The sequence below is a fragment of the Saccopteryx leptura genome, chromosome 9, assembly GCF_036850995.1.
Source record: "Saccopteryx leptura isolate mSacLep1 chromosome 9, mSacLep1_pri_phased_curated, whole genome shotgun sequence".
Taxonomy (NCBI): domain Eukaryota; kingdom Metazoa; phylum Chordata; class Mammalia; order Chiroptera; family Emballonuridae; genus Saccopteryx; species Saccopteryx leptura.
Genome location: NC_089511.1, coordinates 73552888 through 73576262, shown reverse-complemented (window position 1 = coordinate 73576262; position 23375 = coordinate 73552888). Strand labels below are relative to the sequence as shown.

Below are 23375 nucleotides of genomic sequence, written 5' to 3'. Positions count from 1 at the left end.
CCTGGTCGGTTTGCTCAGTGCTTAGAGCGTTGGCCCAGCATATGGATGTCCCAGGTTTCATTCCAGTTAGGGCACATGAGAAGTGATCATCTGCTTCTCTTCCTCTTCCTCTTCCCCTTCTTATCCTCTTCCCCACCCACAGACAGTGGCTTGATTGATTCAAGCATCAGCCTGAGCTCAGTAGGTCCCAGCATGCCAGCCTCAGGTGCTAAAAATAGTTCAGTTGATTTGAGCATTGGCCCCAGACATATGTTGCCAGTTGGGTCCTGGTTAGGGCACATGCAAGAGTCTGTCTCACTATCTTTTCTTCTCTCACTTAAAGAAGAAAAAAAATGATGTAGCACAGTTCTTTTACATCCAGAAGAATTTGTCTTCTGCCCTTCTATTGTCATCCTCTTCCCCATACTCACAATCCCTGGCAACCATTGATCTGCTTTCTGTTGCTATGGTTTTGCCTTTTCTTTTTGGATTTTATTTATTCATTTTTAAAGAAAAAGGAGAGATTCAAGCCAGTGACCTCAGCATTCCAGGTTGACTCTTTATTCATTGTGCCACCAGAGGTCAAGCCAGTTTTGCCTTTTCTATAGTGTCATATAAATGAAATCATTTAGTATATCACCTGGCTTTTAAAACTGCTTTAAATTTATCATATAGTAAAACTATTTTCTCTTGATGTACAGTTTTATGAAATTTAATACAGTAATTTTAATCATATAGATTCAGTTTACTACCATCACGGTCAGGATACACAAAAGTTTCCAAACAGCCTCTTCATGTTATCCCTTTTTATAGTCACATCCTCCTCTACCTCTGTTCCTTGGCAGCCATTGATAAGTTCTCTATTGCAGGTATAGATGGAATCATGCAGTATATAACCTTTGAGACTGGCTTCTTTCACTTTATATAATGCTTTGAAATTCATCCAAGTTATTGTATATATCAACAGTTTATTCATTTTTATTGTGGTTGCACTTTATTGCATAGGTATGCTGCAGTTTGCTTATCCATTTACTGTTGAAAGACATTTTCTTGGCAATTATAGAGCTTTCTGTAACATTCATGTACAGATTTTATGTGAACATAAGTTTTCATTTCTCCAGAGGAAATACTCAGGAGTGGAATGTTGCGTCATATGGTAAATGCATGTTAAACTTTAAGAGAAAATGTCAAACCATTTTCCAGAATGACTACCATTTTACATTCCCTCCAGCAGTGTATAAAAGTTTCAGTTGTTTTACATTCTTCTGTTCTGGTTTTTGTTTTGCATTCTTGCTGCATTTAGTATTGTCAGTGATTTTTCTTTTAGCCACATAGGTATGTAGTGCTGTCTCACTGTGGTTTTTATTTGCATTTTCCTAATGGCTAGTACTGTTGAACACCTTTTAACTGCTTATTTTTATGAATAGAGCTGCTGTGAACGTTCCTTGCAGGTTTTTGTGTGAGCATGTTTTCATTTCTCTAAAATTCAGCTAAAATTTTTCATCAATTGCTAACTACCAATTTGAGGTAGTGTTAGAGTCTAGAATCTCCAGAAACCATAAACACAGGAGATTTCGCCTACTCACAGGCTCTTCTGAGTGGATGTCAAGCAGAAGCTCACCAACAAGGGTGGGTGAAAGGGCAAGAGACAGAGAAAGCCGTCCCTGAGGATTCAGGCCCGTAGGAGGGGAGTATCCACCACAGTGAGAAAAGCAGAAAGTTCATTTCAGACTCTTGTCCCTTAAATAACAAAAGCCTTGAGCCTCTGGGGAAGGATAGCAAACTGTTACCTCAGAGTGCAGGTGAAAATTGATTGAGTCTAGGGGAGGGGAAAAGAAAAACAAATCCTTAACCTCTAGGGGAGGGGCAAAAAACTCAGAAGTCCAGATCTTCAGAAATCTGCATGTGAGGAGAGACAAGGCCACTGAGAAAACACCATGAATATGACCAAGTGACACAAAGTCTCTGCTGAAAGTTGTGGCTATACCAGGATAACAGAACCCATCACTGCAAGGCTAGCATGCCCAGGTAACAAGCCCTCAGAGGGAAAATTACATATTACAAAGGAACCAAAGGGAAGAATAATAGTAAACATCTCAGAAATGATGGAAGCCAGTTTCTATTGCTCATTTCTGAATTTCCAGGTTTCTCTCTATTATCATTTTGTTTTTTCATCTGAAAAACTTTTAGTAGTTTTTTAGAGCAGGTCTACATGCAATAAATTCTATTGGAATATCATGTTTTGGCATGATAAGATTTGATTTAAATTTTATGAAGAATGTTGGATAATTTTGCTTTAGGAGGCATTTGACCTAGTTACATTCAGGTTGCAAATTCTGACTTACATTTTATAGCCTGTAGTGTTTTTTGTTTGTTTGTTTTTTGCAAAAGAGAGAGGAAAGGAGAGAGATGAGAAGTATCAACTCATAGTTGCAGCACTTCGGTTGTTCATTGATTGCTTCTCATATGTGCCTTGACCGGGGGCTCCAGCTGAGTCAGTGACCGCTTGCTCAAGCCAGCGACCTTTGAGCTCAAGCCAGCAACAATGTTTGAGCCGGTGATCCTGTGCTCAAGGCAGATGAAAGTCCAGCGAAAGTCCACTGTGCCACCACGGGTCAGGCAGCCTGTAGTTTCAATGTCACTTTAGCTTTTGTAGCCTTTGAAGTACTCTCTTCAGATTTGTCTTCTATGTTTAGCACATAGTGGTCAGTCTTGGATTTTCGTGGTGGTTTACCCATACTTTAGTTCACAAATCATTTGTTATGCTGCTTTAGGGTAAGATCCACACATGTACATCTTGGAGGTGAGCTCAGATCATACTGAACCTTATGGTTTCCCTTTCTTGAACTCCCTGTCTGTGATATATCACCATCACTCACTTGCTTCCAAGTACCCCTTTGCTTTTGAATCAGTCCTGGAGTTTTCCTTTCCCTGCTCCGAACATAATTCAACTACATCAGCCTTTTGGGTCTCATGACCAGAGGATAGAAAAATAAGCGAAAGCATTCCCTCCAGTGTTCTCAGTGCACAGTTTCTCTGGCTAGACAGAATTTTTTTCTTCTTCGGATTTTAGATGCCTTCCAGCTGCTGGTTCCTCTGCACTACTGTAAGTACGCTTTGTTTCTGGGGTGGAGGAAAATGAAAACGCACACACACACAAATCCAGGGAATTTCTCTAAGTCTCTCTCTGTAACTCAGAAGCCCCCTTTCCCACTCATCAAACTAGAAATAAATGGCACTTCTTGGAGATCTGTCTGCATTCAGTATCTACATCTGGTGTCAGGCTAGTTTTGAATTCTGGCATGAGGAGATCAGAGGAAAAATTGGGAAACTCACTGCCATTTCAGTGCTCCCTTGAATTTTATTCCTTTTCCATTCTGCCTACTAACATTTACTTTTTAGATAGTTACTCCATCCAGGGCTTCTAATTGCATTCAGTGGAAAAGACAGGAAGGAGTATGCTCACTTCATCTTCAACAGAACCTCTGTGGTCAAGTTTTAAATATTTTTATTGTGAAAAATTTCTAACATACATAAAACTTCATGTACCTGTTACCCAGCATCACCATTTTTCAACAGTTGGCTAATACTATTTTCTCCGTAACTTCCTATTCTCACTGTCATATGAAACCTAGATGTCACTTTATTATATGTGGTGACTTTTACATATGAAACCTAGATGTCACTTTATTTTATGTGGTCATTTCTATAGTTTCTATGTTTATTATGTTAAGTTGTTGATGATAATAAAAATACTTTCTGTCCTTATTAGTTTTAAAAATATTTTTACTGATACATTTTTCTTATCCTGAACAATCCTTTCTGAAGTCTAAGTTCTGTAAAGTTAACAATATGTACTTGTGTTATTCAAGTCTAACATATTTGTGTTAGAGTGCATTAGATAGTTTTCTTTTTTTGTGATCTTGAACTCTTTTTGCAAAGTAATTAAGCTGTTATAGAAATTACCATTAAGAGCTTTAGGACCACAAGTGATATTCATGTAATGTATTATCATGCCAGTACATTACATATCTGAATTCTAGCTTGAAAATCTTAAAGGCTTGATAAGGTGTATTTTCACTTTTTTTTTTTTTTTGTATTTTTCTGAAGCTGGAAATGGGGAGACACAGTCAGACAGACTCCCGCATGCGCCACCAGGGGCAACGCTCTGCCCACCAGGGGGCAATGCTCTGCCCCTCCAGGGCGTTGCTCTGTTGCGACCAGAGCCACTCCAGTGCCTGGGGCAGAGGCCAAGGAGCCATCCCCAGCGCCCGGGCCATCTTTGCTCCAATGGAGCCTCGGCTGCGGGAGGGGAAGAGAGAGACAGAGAGGAAGGAGAGGGGGAGGGGTGGAGAAGCAGATGGGCGCTTCTCCTGTGTGCCCTAGCCGGGAATCGAACCCAGGACTTCTGCACGCCAGGCCGACGCTCTACCATATTTTCACTTTTGACAATAGTCATCACTTTGGCTGTGAAGTGATATTTCATTGTGATTTTGATTTGCCTTTCCCTAATGACTAATGATGTTGAGCATGTTTTCATGCACTTATTGGCCATTTGTATATCTTTGGAGAAATGTCTATCTAAGTTCTTTACCTGTTTTTAAATTGGATTTTTCTTTTTTTTGTTGAGATGTAGGAGTTCTTTGTATATTCTGGATATCAATCCTTTAACAGATATACTATATGCAAATATTTTCTCCCCTTCTGTGTGTTGTTTTTTCATTCACTTGATGCTTTCCTTTGATGCACAAAGTTTTTATTTTGATGAAGTCAATTTATTTTTGTTGTTGTTGCATGTGGTTTTGGTGTTTATTGCCAAATCCAGTGTTGTAAAGTTTTTCCCATATGTTTTCTTCTATGAATTTTACAGTTTTAGCTCATATGTTTAGGCCTATAGTCAATTTTGAGTTAATTTTTATGTATAATGTAAGGCAAGAGTCCAATTTCATCCTTTTGCATGTGGATGTACAATTTTCCCAACATCATTTATGGAAAAGAAGTCCTTTCATCACTGAATGTCTTGGCACCCTAGCTGAAAATCAGTTGACCATGTCTATGAAAGTGTATTTCTGGGTTCTGTTTTTTATTCCATTGGACAATATGTGTCTTTATGATAATACCTTACTGTTTTGATTGCTGCTGTTTTGTAGTGAGTTTTGAAATCAGGATGTGGGAGTCCTCCAACTTGTCCGTTTTAAATATTTTTTTCTCTTTGGGGTACCTTGAAATTCAATATGAATTTTTAAAAATTTGTAGACTATTTTTTAGTAGCTGTTTTATATTCACAGCACAATTTAGGGGAAAGTACAGAGATTTCCAAAATACCTTCTGCGTTCACACAGGCATAGCCTCTCTTATTATCAACATCCCCCACTAAAGTGGTACATTTGTTAAAATCGATAAACCCACGGACACATCAATATAGCCCAAAGTCCATTGTTTACATTACAGTTAACTCTTGGTCTTGTACAATCTATGGATTTGGACAAATCTGTAATGACCTATACCCATTATTGTGAAATCATAGAGTGTTTTTATTGCTCTAAAATTCCTCTGTGCTCCCGCTACCATCCCTCCCTCTGCCCTTGCCCTTGGAAACCAGTGATATTTTTACTGTCTCCATAGTTTTGCCTCTTCTAGAATGTCATATAGTTTCAGATTGGCTTCTTTTACTTAGTAATACACATTTAAGTTTCCCCCATGTCTTCTCATGAATTGATAGCTTTTTGTTTGTTTTGGTCATGAATGCCCGATGTACCAACTTTTATTAACTCATTCACCTACAGAAGGATATGTTGATTGCTTTCAATTTTTGGCAGTGCTGAATGAAGCTACTATAAACATATGTATGCAGTATTTTTGCATGGACATATATTTTCATCTCCTTTGAGTAAATACCAAGGAGTGCAATTGCTAAGTCATAGGGTAAGAGTGTGCTTGGTTTTGTAAGAAACCACCAAACTGTCTTTCAAAGTGGCTGTACCGTTTTTGCATTTCTGTCAACAATGAATGAGAATTTCCATTGCTCTACATCCTCTGGATATAAATCCCCCACCAGTATTTGGTGGTGTCAGTGTTTTAGAATTTGGACATTGTGATAGGCATATATTGATATCTTGTTTTAGTTTGCATTTCCCTGATGCAATATGATGTGGACCATCTTTTCATATGCTTATATCTTTTTTGATGTGGTGTCAGTTTCATATGAATTTAAAAAGGATTTTGGGGTTTTCTTTTTATTTTGACAGAGATAAGGGAGAGAGAGGATGAGAAGTATCAACTCATAGTTGGTTTCACTTTAGCTGTGCATTGATTGCTTCTCAGAGAGGAAAGAGAGCTATACAGCCAGGGTTCTGATGCATTTTTAACATTATTCTGGCAAATGTAAGGAGTGAAGCAAGGAGTCCACTTAGGAGACTATTGCAGAAATTTAACCTTGATAAGATGGTACTGTGGACTTGGCTGCTAACAGTGTAACTAGAGAGAAGTTTATGGATTAGCATAGTGTTTAGAAAACTATGACATTTTTTTTAAGAAAAGCTTTAAAATAGTCTCTTTTGATAGAACAATTTATATAGAGAGATTATAATATACACAGTTATGATTTTATTTTTAATGAAAGGCTTCAGATGCTACAAAGAAGGCCAGAAAACCTTCACATGCCATATGTGAAGAGATGTTTATTAGTAGTATATTGGATATTCAAACTTCTGAAGCTTACAGTGTAGTATGGCTTTACTCAGTTCGTGTCAGATTGGGCCTGCTTTTGAGAAAGACTCAAGTGATGAACTGTTAATTAGCTTGACTTCTCAGTAGATTATATATTTAGCTTTTTTCTCTCTATATTGAATTTATTGGGGTGACATGGTCAATAAAATTTTATAGGTTTCAGCTATATAATTCTACAGTGCAACATCTGTATATTGTATCATGAGTTCACCCTCCCCTAAGTCTCCTTCCATGGCCAGTAATTCCCCCTATATTCTCTTCTTCTCCCCGCCATAGGTTTAAGGACTGATATCACTTAAACACTTTGCATTCAACAAGGTAGAACTGACATTCAAGGTTAAAATAACAAATTTATGATTAAGAAATACATAAAAATTGTCCCATTTGTGAGACTATCTGTAAATAATTTGTATATTAGTTTTCTAAATGACACCTGCTTTTTATTTATAATGTGTGTGTTTTTTGGTTGTTTTTTTTTTTTGTATTTTTATGAAGTGAGAAGCGGGGAGGCAGTCAGACAGATTCCCACAAGCTCCCAACCGGGATCCACCAGGCATGCCCACCAGGGGGCGGTGCTTTGCGCCATCTGGGGCTTTGCTCCATTGTAGCCGGAGCCATTCCAGCACCTGAGGCTGAGGCCATGGAGCTGTCCTCAGCACCCAGGCCAACTTTTGCTCCAATGGAGCCTTGGCTGCAGGAGGGGAAGAGAGAGACAGAGAGAAAGTAGAAGAGGAAGGGGGAAGAAGCAAATGGGCGCTTCTCCTGTTCCCTGGCTGGGAATTGAAACCAGGACTTCCACACGCCGGGCCGATGCTCTACTGCTGAGCTAGCTGGCCAGGGCGCGCACGCGCGCGCGCGCGTGTGTGTGTGTGTGTGTGTGTGTGTGTGTGTGTGTTTTAAGGGCTTTAAACTGAGACAGATGTGGGTTCCAATCTGGCCTGTACCTTTCATTGTGTGTTCTTAGAGTTGCTTAACCGTACCTAACTTCAGTTTCATTACTAAAGTGGGTAGACGTAGAAGAATACGTGGGATATGACTGAGATTCAGACACAGACAGTAGTGTCTGCAGGGTGTTTATCAGAGGGGGGGGGGCAGTGGGGAGTAAAGGAGACTAAATATTTGGTATCCTGTCAGGAAGATGTTTTGACTCTGGGCAGTGGGCATACAATGCAATCAATATACAGGTCATGTATCATGGAAACATATACTTTAAAAACCTATATAATTCTATTAACCAATGTCACCTCAATAAATTTCATAAAAATATATAAATACCATAGAGGAAACGGAAACATTTTTAGGGAACTACTTCTTTAAAAAAAATCCATTAAATGGTTTAACAGGTGTATTAGGAAAATAACAAATTACTATTATACTCTTAAATTGTCTAGAGCTTAGCAAGAGAACCAATGTTTTACTACATTATTTAAATTTTAATGTAAGCCCAACTGGACAGAGCTGAGAAAAATAAGACTACAACCTATAGTAAATACATATGCAAAAATCTTCAATGAAATAGTATCTTAAACTCATGTTTTTTTAAAAAAAATTATTTACAGTAAAATTGCCTTTTTTTTTTCTTTCTGTGCATTTCTATGAGTTTTAACACATGTATATATAAATTTGTGTGGCTATTATCACAGTCTGGATACCGAGTATCAGCCCAGAATTTTCTGTGTGAAGTTCCTTTGTAGTCTAACACTCTACCTACTGGTAACCTCTGGCAATCTGATCTTTTCTCCATCACTACAGTTTTACTTTTTCAGAATGTTATATAAAAGTATGTAAGCCTGGGAGTGTGTGGGGGGGTATATTCGGTGGGACACTTGAATCTGTGTAAACACAATAAAATCAATAAAAAAATTTTAAAAGTATGTAACCCTTTGAAACTGGCTTCTTTCATCATCCTCATAATACCTTTGAGGTTCTTGTTGAGCATGTCAATAATTCACTCATTCTTGATTTATTGATTGATTTTGAGTGATATTCCATTATATGGATGTACTAGAGCAGTGGTAGTCAGCCTGGTCCCTACCACCCACTAGTGGGCATTCCAGCTTTAATGTGGGCAGAGCAACCAAAGTATAAATAAAAAGATAGATTTAACTATAGTAAGTTGTTTTATAAAGATTTATTCTGCCAAACAGCGAAAATTCAATATAAAGTACTTGGTAAGTAATTATTATTATATGCTTTAACTTGCTGTAACTCTGCTTTATAAATTTTATAAAGTAAAGTTACTTCCCTACTTTATAAATCACCATTACTGTGGAACCGGTGAGTGGTTAGAAAATTTTACTACTAACAGAGATACAAAAGTGGGCGGTAGGTATAAAAAGGTTGACTACCCCTGTACTAGAGTTTGTTTATCCATTCAACTGTTGAAAATCATTTGACTTATTTCCAGTTTTGATAATTATGAATTAAACTTTTATAATCATTCAAGTACAGGTTTTCGTGTGAACATAAATTTTCATTTCTAGGGTAAATAGCTAGGAGTGTACCATCTTGCCTTCCCACCAACAATGTATGAGAGTTACAGTTACTCAGTATCTTTGATATTATTGGACTTAGTATTGTGTTTGTTTCTTTTTGTTTTTTAGACATTGTAATAGATTTATGATGGTATCTAATTACAGTTTTCACTTCCATTTCTCTACTAGCTAATGATTTTGAGCATCTTTTCATGTGTTTATTTGCTATTTATGTATTTTTTTTCCTTCTTTTCCAAGTGAAGGAGGGGAGATAGAGAGACAGATTCCTGCATGTGCCTTGACTGGGATCCACCCAGCAACCCTCATCTGGGTCCAGTGGTCTGCCCTTCTGGGGTCATGCTTGCAAACGAGCTATTTTTAGTGCCAGAGGCAGAGGCTCCACAAAGCCATCCTCATTACCTGGGACGACTCACTTGAACCATTTGAGCCATGGCTGCAGGAGGAGTAGAGAAAGAGAGAGAGAGAAAGGGGAGATGGTTGCTTCACCTGTGTGCCCTGACTAGGACTTGAACATGGGCATCCACACACTGGACTGACGCTCTACCACTGAACCAACAAGCTAGGGCCTATGTATTTTCTTTGATGAAGTGTCTATTCAGATCTTCTGCCTGCCCATTCTTTAATTGGTGTGTTTGTATATACACTATTATCGTTATAGAGAATTCTAAGAAATGCAAATTCATCTCTAGAGTAGTGGTAGTACTGGCACTATGCAGCCTTCAAAAGTCTGAGAAAGGGAAACTCTACTTTCTGACCAAAGGAACTGTGGTCCCAAGAATGTGGGGAGAATTCCTATTTCTTTTTTCTTTTCTGTCCTCTAACACAGTAGTTTTAATTTGACTGGAATTCCCCCACCCCTGCTCCCCTAGAATGTTTGGCAATGTGTGGAGACACTTTTGGTTGTCATAACCAAAATGGGGAGGAGGTGCTACTGGTTACTGGTAATACCAAGCCAGATAAAGGGAGAAAAAATGTCAGGTTAAAGGACAAAAGAGAAATTAGCATAGGAGATCTTAATGGCTTGGAGAGTGTTTTGGGAGGTGAAGTGATATTTTTGTTAATCTTTGACCTTTCCATCACAGAATCACAGTTAGATAGAAAAGAATCTGGGAGATCATGTAACCTGTGATTCTTCCAATTTTATAGAGAAGAACACAGACCAGATAGTATCCAAGGTTTAAATTTGAATAGCTGGGATGTGAATTTAAGACTTCTAAGTCCAGTGTACTTTGTTTTTTTATACATCATTGCTCCCTTTTTTCTTTTTGTGTTTAGGAATACTTTTTGTTTACAAGAAGGTCAGGTGAGAGCTTCATGCTAGAAAATGAAGAGAGGCATTTACCTTATCGTCTATATTGACTTCTTATCAAGCAAAAGTTCTGTATGGGGATAAAGACTGGGCATTTGTATTTTCTTTGTGCTTTGACTTAGAAACCTGACCATGGGTGATGGAATAAGAAACCTAATTCTTAGGCTATATTAACAGCTCTCTTTAATCTTGAGAACTGTCAGGCTAAAAGTCCCTTGGAATGACTTGCAGGTTTAAGGTATGACTAGAAGAGAAAAAGGAAGAAAAACAATAGAGAAAAGAAACAAGGAATACAGTTGCTTTTCATGAGGCTGATAGAATGCTCAGAAACCGTTGTTTCAGATCCTAATCTATTTACAAATAAATTTTAAGGTGGTATTGTTTTAATATTTTATTTTTAAGGAGCTTTCAGTTTCAAGTCTGGTCTGAATAATTCTGGTCTTTTGTACCCTCAGAATCTTATTATACATACTTTATTTTGGTAACGATTATAGACATATCAGGAAAATATTAGTCGTTATTCTCTGTTTATAGATCAGTAGAGTTTACCAGAGGCAGCTTAAGAAGATAATTTTTGTATCTTTATTTAAAGACTTATTTATTCATTTTAGAGAGGAGAGATAGAGAGAGAGAAGAGAAGGAGGAGCAGGAAGCATCAACTCCCATACGTACCTTGACCAGGCAAACCCAGGATTTCGAACTGGCAACCTCAGCGTTCCAGGTCAATGCTTTATCCACTGCACTACCAAAGGTCAGGCAAGAAGATACTTTGAAAGATGAAGTTGAAGTAGTTTCTAATTATTAGTCTTACCCAGTGTTAACATACATTTTTTGTTGTTATTGTTAGCTCCTCTTTTCTCTGTACAAAACAGGGATGTGATAACTCATGGTATTAGCTATTCTTAATGCCATAAGTTAGTTCTAGTTAGTTTTCTGTATCTCTAACATCTATTTCAACTGAGGTTCCTCATCAGAACCACAAAACAACAAAAAAATTATTCCAGTGATTACTTTCTCAGTTCCCCTATTTGCACACAACTACTACCATTCTAGAGGTGTAGGAGAACAGCCAGTTCATTGCCCAATGGATGTCTTCATTCTCTCATGAACACTTGTTGAGAAAGGCTGCAAGAGTTTAGTAACTTATGTTTTGTTAACTCCCCACCATTGCTACATAAGGAAAAAGCTGGTTGCAACTGATGAAAGAGTGCATGCAAGTAAGGACTGGGAAAATTTTTGTTCTATCCTTTTTTTTTTAATTAAGTGAGAGGCAGGGAGGCAGAGAGAGAAACTCCCTCATGCACCCCAACCAGGATCCACCGGGCAAGCCCCTTATGGGACAATGCTCTGCCCATCTGGGACCATTGCTCCGTTGCTCAGCAACTGCACTATTTTAGTGCCTGAGGCAGGGCCATGGAGCCATCCCCAGGCTGATACATTTTTAAGTAAAGTACATTAAGGGCGCTCTTTATGTTGTACTTTCTATAGGGGTGTGTGTGTGTGTAGTGAAAAACACAAAACATTAAATTTATTGTCTTAACCATTTTTAAAAAAAGATTTTATTTATTGATTTTAGAGAAAGGAGACATAGAGGCGGGAGAGGAACAGGAAGCATCAGCTCACAATAGTTACTTCTCCTATGTGCCTTGACTGGGCAAGACCAGGATTTAGAACTAGCGACCTCAGCATTCCACGTTGATACTTTATCCACCGCATCACCACAGGTTAGGCTCATCTTAACCATTTTTAAAGTGTCCAGTTCAGTAGTGTTAAGTATATTCACATTGTTGTATAATCTCTAGAACATTTTCATCAGAAAATAACTTTATTTTTTTATTTTTTAGTGAGAGGAATGGAGGCAGAGACATACTCCTGTATGCTCCCTGACTGGGATCAACCCAGGAAGCCCACTATGGGGCGATGCTCTGCCCATCTAGGACCATGCTTGCGACCGAGCTATTTTTAGGGCCTGAGGTGAAGGCCCCATGGAGCCATCTTCAGCACCTGGGGCTGATATTCTTGAACCAATTGAGCCATGGCTACAGGAGAGGAAAAGAGAGAAATAAAGAGAAGGGGAACAGGGAGGGGCAAAAGGAGGGATGGAGAAGCAGATAGTCGCTTCTTCTGTGTGCCCTGACTGGGAATTGAACCCGTGATGTTCACATGCCAGGCTGACGCTCTACCATTGAACCATCCGGCCAAGGCCATCAGAAAAAACCTTTTAAAATGTATTGCAGGCCCTGGCCGGTTGGCTCACTGGTAGAGCATCGGCCTGGCGTGCGGGGGACCCGGGTTCAATTCCCGGCCAGGGCACATAGGAGAAGCGCCCATTTGCTTCTCCACCCCCCCCTTCCTCTCTGTCTCTCTCTTCCCCTCCCGCAGCAGAGGCTCCATTGGAGCAAAGATGGCCCGGGCGCTGGGGATGGCTCCTTGGCCTCTGCCCCAGGCGCTGGAGTGGCTCTGGTCGCAACAGAGCGACGCCCTGGAGGGGCAGAGCATCGCCCCCTGGTGGGCAGAGCATCGCCCCTGGTGGGCGTGCCGGGTGGATCCTGGTCGGGCGCATGCAGGAGTCTGTCTGACTGTCTCTCCCTGTTTCCAGCTTCAGAAAAAAAAAAAAAAAATGTATTGCAGATTGCATATCTAATATATATGAGGCTGGTAAAATCATGAATTTATTTCCTTTTTATTTTTCAAACTCTGTAACATTAAAAGAAAAAGCCTCTGTAGGAAAGAGCTGAACAGCAGTACACCTGGGAGCCAAGTGGCGGCTGGGCGTTGCAACCATCTGGGCTTTAAACCTCGCCCCTCACAAAATGTGCCTTTTTAAAAATTTTAACTAGTGAAATGTTTTATTAATTGTATTAAGTTTGTGGTATTTTTTAAGATCGTTTTTATTTTTCAGTTACAGTTGTATACATTAGTTTCAGGTGTAAACCCCAGTGATTAGACTTTATATAATTTACTGTGTGATCATTCTGATAAATCTTGCTCCCATATGATACCATACAAAATTATTAGGATATTGTTGACTGTATTCCCTATGCTTTATCTCCCAGTGACTATTCTGTAACAATCAATTTGTACTTTTTAATCCCTTCACCTTTTTCATCCATCCCATCAACTCCCCTTCTTTCTGGCAACTGTCAAAATGATGTGTGTATCTATGAATCTGTGTCTGTTCTGCTTGTTTGTTTATTTTGTTTTTTAGATTCAGTTGGCGATAATGTATTTATTGCCATTTTATTGTTCATATTTTTTATCTTTTATTTTTAAAAAAGATCTCATCGCAAGGAAAAAATTATAACTATGTGCTGATGGATGTTAACCACCCACTCATCTGTTAGAATTTCCCCCTGAAGCCATGAGGGCCTTAGACTTTTTTTAATGGGGTAGTCCAGTAATGACTTTCTCTATATAAATTTGCTTGTTTAAGCTTTATAACCCCAGTGATGTCAATTTTGTTCATCTTTGTTTTCTCTAGGTAATTTATAGTTTACCAAGGTTTTTGAATTTATGTGCATAGAAACCTGCAATAAGTAGTCTCATGATACTTAAAATTTCTTCTGTTTCATAGGTTATTTCCCCATTTGTATATTTGTGTTTCCTCCCCCTTTTTTTCTTAAGCTAGCTAATTGTTTATTATTTTTAAAAACAGCAGTATACTTTATTAGACTTACTGCTTTTGTCTTATTTAACTCACATGTGCTTTTATCTTTATTTCTTTTTAATTCATCTTTTGCTTCATTATTATTGTCTTTTTTTTAGCCTTGAATTTAATTCATTTATTTTCTTTCAGTCCTATCTGATAAAAGTATTAACTCCTGTGACTTTTTCTCTGACTACTGTTCCACATGTATCAAGTAGACCCTGATTATGCGTTCATTGTCATTTTTAAAGTAAATTCTTTATTTTATTTTTATTTTTTTATTTTTATTTTTTGTATTTTTCTGAAGCTGGAAACGGGGAGAGACAGTCAGACAGACTCCCCGAATGCGCCCGACCGGGATCCACCCGGCACGCCCACCAGGGGCGAAGCTCTGCCCACCAGGGGGCGATGCTCTGCCCCTTCGGGCGTTGCTCTGTTGCGACCAGAGCCACTCCAGCGCCTGGGGCAGAGGCCAAGGAGCCATCCCCAGCGCCCGGGCCATCTTTGCTCCAATGGAGCCTCAGCTGTGGGAGGGGAAGAGAGAGACAGAGAGGAAGGAGAGGGGGCGGGGTGGAGAAGCAGATGGGCGCTTCTCCTGTGTGCCCTGGCCGGGAATCGAACCCGGGACTTCTGCACGCCAGGCCGACGCTCTACCACTGAGCCAACCGGCCAGGGCCAGTAAATTCTTTTTTAAACTGAGATATAATTGACATAAAATTATATTCATTTCAGGTGTACAGCATAATCATTTGATATTTATATAAATTGCATAATGATCACCACAATAAGTCTGGTTAACATCCATCAGCACAGTTACTTTTTTTGTGTGACAAGATCTTTTAAGATCTACTCTTTTAGCAACTTGCAAATATATAATATAGTATTATTAACTATGTTGTACATTACATCTGCAGGACTTGTTTATTTTAAAACTGAAAATTTATACCTCTTGATCACCTTTACCCATTTTGCCTACACTTCACCCCCTACCACTGGCAACCACCAGTCTGTTCTCTGCGCTTTTTTTTTTGACATAGATGTGAATCTTATACTGTATGATATTTGCCTTTGTGTGATTTACTTCAGTTAGCATCATGCCCTCAAGGTCCATCCATGTTGTCCCAAATGGCAAGATTCCCATCTTTTTTTATGGCTGAATAACATTCCATTCTATATACCAATGAAAATATGCCACATTTTCTAATCCACTCATCTGTTGATGGGCACTTAGGTTATTGACCTGCCTTGGCTACTGTAAATAATGCTGCAGTGAACATGGAGGTGTCAGTATATCTTTGAGATAGTGATTTTGTTTCTTTTGGATAAATATACAGAACTAAAATTGCTAATCTTAACACATTTGCTCGTACTAGAGGTTTTAGAAGGTTTATATTGTTCATCATTGTTTCTACAGTTTTCTGGGTGGTTTACTTGTTTTTTTTAAATAGACTGTTTCTTTGGTGAATTTATTTTTTTTCTCCACACTTTGTTTTTCAGTGCAGTTATTGAGGAAAAGAAATTAATTCTGTAACATTCTTCCCCAACTAGAAGATTTATGTTTTTATTGCAGTAAAAAGGCGCTGTATGATGTGTTGTGTGTGTATATTTGAGAAGGTGAATTATGGAGATAACTTGATGGATGGAGGAATGTTCAGAGCATCAGAAAGTTGAGTCCTATAGGATATTGACCTTTTCCATAACATTTTCTTTTCTTTTTTTTTTTTTTTTTGTTCCTTGATTTTATTTAAGAACACATACAAATTGTGTCAGGTAAACAAGGGTTAATCCTCATCTTCCTCCTCTTCTTCATCCTGGTTTATCTGGAAGTAACATAATTCGTAACTCTCTTTGCTGTTAGCAACTACGCACAACCAGTCACATAGATTATTCTTCTTCAAATATTTTTTGGTGAGGTATTTCAAATACCTTTTAGGAAAAGGCACCTCAGAAGTGACAGTGATCTTGCTTTTGCTTCTTTCGATGATGACAACTCCTCCACTGAGGTTCCCAGCTTTCCCATTCACTTTGATTCTCTCCTGAAGAAACTGCTCAAAATTGGCAGCATCCATGATTCCATCTTCTACAACAGTGGTCCCCAACCTTTTTTGGGCCACGGACCGGTTTAATATCAGAAAATATTTTCACGACCGGCCTTTAGGGTGGGACAGATAAACGTATCACGTGACCGAGACAAGCGTCAAGAGTGAGTTTTAGATGAATGTAACAGAGGGAATCTGGTCATTTTTTAAAAATAAAACATTGTTCAGACTTAAATATAAATAAAACGGAAATAATGTAAGTTATTTATTCTTTCTCTGCGGACCGGTACCAAATGGCCCACGTACTGGTACTGGTCTGCAGCCCAGGGTTTGGGGACCACTGTTCTACAGGATAGGTGCAGTCAAGGGTAAACTTCAGAACTTGCTTCTTTTTTTTACCCTCCTCCACAATCTTTTTCACAGGCGCCATGGCCGCAGCGGAGGGAGAAAAGGCCATAACATTTTCATTTAGCACAGATATGCACAAAAATTGTCAAACTTAACATTTCTGTGAGATGATTCTTATTCCCACAGTAATTATTTTTTATTGTTAGAGACTTGTATGACTTAAGTTAATTTTACATTCTCACCCAGATTAATTAAAATGATTTTTTCTCTGCTGAACATAGCCAGCTGGTAGTGTAAGCTTTCCTCACTGACTGTCAGTAACATCACTTTGAGGTATGAAAGTGCATCTTTTCTAGACGTGAATGTTAATCTCTGCTGTACTTTGGCATTCATCCTGGTGTCTTCAGTGCAGAATTTTCAATCTTATTAATTTCATCTAAAAGAAATGTATGGGGTTGTTTTTAAAATTATTTGGCATAATTAAATCCTAAGATATTTCCAGTAACTTATTCCATTCCTGAGATAAAATGACAAAGAATAAAAAAGGCAAAGTCTCCTAAGACAGTGCATTCAGCCAAACTCTTTTGTAAAGAATGTTTAGCTTGACCTGTGGTGGCGCAGTGGATAAAGAGTTGACCTGGAAACACTGAGGTCACCAGTTCAAACCCTGGGCTTGCCTGGTCAAGGCACATATGGGAGTTGATGCTTCCTGCTCCTCCCTCCCCCTTCTCTCTCTCTCTCTCTCACTCTCTCCTCTCTAAAAATTAATAAAAAATAAAAAAATAAATTTACTTGTTCTTTAAAAAAAAAAAAAAGAATGTTTAGCTTTTTCCTTCCTCAAGTAAATTTTTTCCTTGGAGCTTTTCTTGAGCCCTTTCCAACTTTCTAATCTAATGTAATATTTCATTTCTTTGGATTTCTGTGAATATGCCTTCAGCTCTTACCTTTTCTTGCCTTATTGTTATTTGAATAATTGTTTTACATTTACTACCAAATTTAGGTGTTTGTAGGTAGAGTGTCTTGCTCATTTTTGTGCCTCTTGCAGACCTCATAGTACCTTGCTAATGACTTGAATGAAATAATGGCAGTTAGATATTTTTAATTATGTGAAATTTGCTTAAACCAGTGAGGCTATTGTAGGATGCTGTCTTATTAGTAACAATTCAAGATAGCTTTTTTATGACAAAAAATATACAAAATAGTTTTATATTTTGTTTTTATGAAATGAACTCTTACAGCCAGAAAGGACTTAGAAATAAGTACCACCTGTGCTTTGTATCTCCCAAAACAGAGTTTTAGGTAAGGCTCTTACTGGTCACGTCGTTGGCTATAGTGGAACTAGAAAGAGAACCTAAGGGTTTTTGTGTCTGCTCTAGTGCACCCGAGCACTAATATTTGTTATTGCTGTTACTAATAACTTTAAATTCATTAATTGGCACTGAGGAGACTAAGAAGCCTAAAACATAGTTCATATCTTTCGATTTGTGATCCCCTTGGCAAGTTGAGAGGTTTACATTAAATTTAATAAAAATGTACCATAATAGTGGTACAGAATATTCTATAGGAATTCAGAGGAAGAAATCAAGAGTGATAATAATTTTACCTCACTGTATGGATGAAGTGAAATTTTATTTGAGCCTTAAGGAAGGTCAGTCTGAGGAATAGTATAGAAATTGTTCATCATGCTAAGACACTTAGAAACAATGATAAAAACCAAGACAGAAACTTGACTATTGCCCTGGCCAGTTGGCTCAGTAGTAGAGCATGGGCCCAACTTGTGGGTGTCCCTGGTTCAATTCCCGGTCAGGGCACACAGGAGAAGCGGCCAGCTGCTTCCACGCCCCTCTCTTTGCCCCTCCCTCTTCCCCTTCTCTTTATTTCTCTCTCTTCCTCTCCTGCAGCCATGCTCAATTGGTTCAAGCATATCGGCCCTGGGTGCTGAGGATGGCTCCATGGAGCCTTCACCTCAGGCACTAAAAATAGCCTTGGTTGCAAGCATGGCCCTAGATGGACAGAACATCAACCCCAGACAGGGGTTGCAGGTGAATCCCAGTCAGAATGCATTCAGGAGTCTGACTCTCTATTTCCCCTCCTCTCACATGGAAAAGAAGAAAAACAAAGGAAAGTTGACTATCTTCATTTCTAGAAGTTGACTATCTTTATTGTCTAATGGCCTATTATATATAGTCATTATATTTATAATTATTTAGCATTATTCAATTTATGATATTTTTATTTAAATCAATAAACATTTGAGTGTGTTTAACACCAAGTATTGTATTAGGCTTTCTGTATTATATTAGACTCAGTACTCATGTGTCAATTTTCAGACAGATACATCAGTTCAGTAGTGAGTTCTGTGGGTTTATAAACTATGAATATGAAATCAGTTATGAAAACATGTTAATTATAATAATTCTTATAGTCTTCACAAGGAATAACTTGGCTGTCTAATGTAAAGCTACTTAAACCTGCTCTCAGGAATCCATATATCTTAACTACAGCAATAGCAGATGCTCATTTTTTTCTGTTATTCTCCTATGTTCATGGAAACTATTGTTTTCATACATTGCACATCTTTTGGGGATAACCACACCTTTTGCAAAGAAGCACTATAAATATTAGTGAAATAAATACATGTTTGCCTTACTACCTAATACATATGTTGTCTTAGGTTGTACCTTTAGTAAAATAGGTTAAGAAAAATATATTCATCTGTGTTGTGCAACACTCAGGTAATTATGTCACTATACTGAATTATACTTTAGTTTTTTGTATGGACTTTTTACATGTTTACCATTATAATTCATTCAGGATTTCAGGTTTGGTTTTTTTTCTGTTTTCAGAAAGGTAAATATGATGGCAGAATGATGTGTAATCTTATTTTCCAATAGTGTGTGAAGATGAAACACTTCTGGGATATTTTTGGGAACTTTGTGCTATTTAGATTAAATCATTATTTTCAATAATATATAATGAATGAACAATCTATTCAAGTATTTTGAAAGTATAACCAGTCACTAGAAAGCAAAATGTTGGATAGAAAAACTCTTCTCAGTCAGTTCAGGTGGAGCTCAGTCAAATTAAATTGGAAAAGTACTGAAATGGTTTAGATTGAAAAAGTTTCAGACTTTTTTTGGTTGTTTAATGAAATGGCATTCTACTCAAAATAACATTAGATAGAATAGTGTTAATATTATATCTGATGAAAACATCTTGTCTAAAACAAATCTAGATTAAAGAATTGCCCCTTTTTTACAAGGAAGGAAAGGTACACAGTCCCAGAGCTAGGAATATGATTGGAACAAAAGACAATTCATACAGCTTAATATTCTAATAATCCTCACAACAACAATGATGAACTCTTGAAAAACAAATATTATCAAACTTGTTTGTTCATAGAATATATAGTAGTTGAATAAGATGTCATCTTTTAATCCATCATATAAATGGAAAAGATTGATAACAGCAAATATAGGGAATGAGTACCCTCAGACACTGCTGATGGGAGTGTAAATTGTAATTCACTATTGAAGGTTGAGTTGGCAGTATCTATCAAAGTTAAAATGGTCACACTATTTTTAACCCAGCAGTTTTATTCCAAGGTATCTGTCCCATAGATATATTTGTATAAGTACTGTTCACTAACCGATTGTGTCACTGGAGCTCCTGATATGTTTGAATAACAATAAATGCACAAGAAAAAAGTCTCTGTAGCTCTGTTTGTAATGGTAAAGTATGGAAACAGTTATACAGTATTAATTGCCAAATAGTTAAATTGTGAATAGTCATAGAATGAAATGAAATACTCTGTACTATTCAATAGTTAGAAAGAGGTAGATCTGTATATCCCTTGATGGAATGATGTTAAGTTGTATTTTTTTTAAAAAAATTGCAAACATATATGGTATAAAAACAAAGAATAATTAATGTAAAATCCCAATACTGAATAAAGGAGTATACATGAATAAATGTAATATTATTTATGTGTAAACAAGTAAAACAGTTTCTGGAAAGATACAAACTTTTTCTGAAGTTACTTCTAGGGAGAGTGTTGGGATTTCAGATGTATGAAAAGGAAGATGGTTTCGGTGTAATAACATTTTCAACAATAAAAATGTATTCGTACATTATTTGTAACAAAAATGCAAGTAGTCTTGCTTGTCCCATACAGAAATCTGTTTCATGTCCAGCAGATCAATATTCTCATCATTTTTCTTTTACTCTGGATTCTTATGTATTGTCTTCCTCTATTTCAATTACCCCCATGGCAGAAGAGGAATGAGTGTGGTTCCCTACATTCAGTGACTGAGTATACAAAACTTTTGGAAAATTCGCTGGAATCTGTTCCAGGGGTGGAGTTTAAATGAAATGGCAAAGTGAGGGGCAAGATGTCATCATGCTCCAATATCTGGCTCTTAAACTTTGAAAGTCCCCAAACTGGATCTGATTAGTGCCTTGGAACTAGGATTCAGAGAAACTTCTTTAAGCTGACTAATATCATGGAAGATTAAAATTATAAACCAGTGTACCAATTTATTAATTTACCATGAGAAATGTAGCTGGCATAAGATACTGTTATCAGCATGCTCTCTCTTTTAAGGCAGTCTGCATAGGAATCTGGATTATAAATCATAAAATTATTTACTGAGCATGAAACAAGAGTGAAGGATATAATACACATACAAGCATATCTTGGAGATACTTCAGATTTGGTTTTATACACTGTAGTAAAGCAAATATCCCAATAAAGCGAGTCACATGAATTTTTTATTCCCCAGTGCATGTGAAAGTTATGTTTACACTATAGTAGTCTGTTAAGTATGCAATAGCATTATGTCTAAAAAACAATATGCATACCTTAATTAAGAAATACTTTATTGCCCTGGCCGGTTGGCTCAGCGGTAGAGCGTCGGCCTGGCGTGTGGGGGACCCGGGTTCGATTCCCGGCCAGGGCACATAGGAGAAGCGCCCATTTGCTTCTCCACCCCCCCCCTCCTTCCTCTCTGTCTCTCTCTTCCCCTCCCGCAGCCAAGGCTCCATTGGAGCAAAGATGGCCGGGGTGCTGGGGATGGCTCCTTGGCCTCTGCCCCAGGCGCTAGAGTGGCTCTGGTTGCGGCAGAGCGACGCCCCGGAGGGGCAGAGCATCGCCCCCTGGTGGACGTGCCGGGTGGATCCCGGTCGGGCGCATGCGGGAGTCTGTCTGACTGTCTCTCCCCGTTTCCAGCTTCAGAAAAATACAAAAAAAAAAAAAAAATACTTTATTGTTAAAAAATGCTAATCACTGTTCATCTAAGGCTTCAGCAAGTCATAATCTTTTTGTTGCTCAATGTTAATGGCTGCTGCTGACATAGAGGTTGCTGAAGGTTGGCTGTGGGAATTTCTTAAAATAACAGTGAAGTTTGTGGCACCAGTCTTCTTTTTCTTTCATGAACGATTTCTCTGTAGCATATGATGCTATCTGATAACATTGACCCACAGTAGCACTTGTTTAAAAATTGAAGTCAGTTTTCTTAAACCCTGATGCTGTAAGTTTATATAATATTCTAAATCCTTTTTGTCATTTCAACAGTCTTTGTAGGACCTTCACCAGGAGTAGATTCCATCTCAAGAAACCACTTTCTTTGTTCACCCATAAAAAGTATGTTAAAATTTCATTGTGAAATTGAAGCAATTCAGCCCCATCTTCAGGCTCCATTTCTTTCTTTTCTTCTTTTTTTTTACTACTTTGCCCTTTAAAAATTTTTTTTTATTTTTAAATTACAGTTGATGTACAATATTATATTGGTGTCAGGTGTACAACCCCATGATTAGACATTTATACAACTTACAAAGTGATCACCACAATAAAATTAGTACCCATCTACTACCATATTTTACTTTATCTCCTCATGACTATTCTTCAACCAACAATTTGTACTTCTAAATCCCGTCACCTTTTTCACCCAGCCCACAGCCCTCTCCCATTCAGCAACCGTCAAAATATTCTCTGTGTCATGAGTCTGCTTTTGTTCTGCTTGCTCATTTATTTATTCATTTATTTTTATATTACACTTATAAGTGAAATGATCTGGCATTTGTTCTTCTCTGTCTGATGCATTTCACTCAGCACAATATCCTCTAGGTCCATCCATGTTATTGCAGATTGCAAGATTTCACCCTTTTTTTATGGCAGAATCATATTCTATTGTTTATATGCACCACTTCTTTATTCATTCATCTATTGATGGACACTCTAGTTGCTTCCATATCTTGGATATTGTAAATAATGCTGCAGCAAAGGATGCATATGTTTTTTAAATTTAGTGGATAAATACCCAGAAGTGAAGTTGTTGGGTCCTTCTTTGTCTCTTATTGTAACCTTTGTTTTAAAGTCTATTTTGTCTGGTATAAGTATTGCTACATCAACTTCTTGGTTTTGTTTTCTTTCTATTTTCATGAAATATCTTTTTCCATCCCTATAGTTTCAGTCTGTTTGTGTCTTTCAATCTTTAGTGAGTCTCTTGTAGTAGACAGCATATGTAGTAGTTTTCTTATTCATTCAGTCACTGTGTGTCTTTTGATCACAGCATTTAATCCATTTCCATTTAAAATAATTGTTGATAGATTATGTGTTTATTGCCATTTTATTACTCAACTTTTAATTTTTTTTTCATCATCTTAAAGAAAATCTTTTAACATTTGTTATAATACTCTAGCTTTTCCTTGTCTGGGAAGCTCTTTATCTGTGTTTGAATTCTAAGTGATAACTTTGCTGGGTAGACTAATCTTTGTGGTAGGTCCTTGCTTTTCATCACTTTGAATGTTTCATGCCAATCCCTTCTGGCCTG

The 23375-nt window shown here is 37.7% G+C and overlaps 2 protein-coding genes across 5 annotated transcripts in view; one reads left to right on the top strand and one right to left on the bottom strand.

The window, feature by feature from the left end:
* The window catches only part of MICU1 (mitochondrial calcium uptake 1), a 263629-nt gene that overhangs the window by 21038 nt on the left and 219216 nt on the right, over nt 1–23375 (top strand). The gene's annotated exons all lie outside the window — the stretch shown is intronic.
* Nucleotides 15894–16630, bottom strand: LOC136380792 (large ribosomal subunit protein eL22-like). The gene is made up of 2 exons (XM_066348930.1): nt 16539–16630; nt 15894–16258 (listed from the first exon to the last, which is right to left on the bottom strand). The coding sequence occupies exons 1-2, from the start codon at nt 16625–16627 to the stop codon at nt 15940–15942; spliced, it is 408 nt and encodes a 135-aa protein (XP_066205027.1). The 5' UTR covers nt 16628–16630; the 3' UTR covers nt 15894–15939.

Bases quoted from the DNA above. Each gene is read 5' to 3' on its own strand.
- LOC136380792 (XM_066348930.1), bottom strand. From the start codon at position 16,627: ATGGCGCCTGTGAAAAAGATTGTGGAGGAGGGTAAAAAAAAGAAGCAA. The intron at 16,259-16,538 runs GTGGTCCCCAAA...GGCCCAAAAAAG, and splicing joins TGCACCTATCCTGTAGAACA to GTTGGGGACCACTGTTGTAG.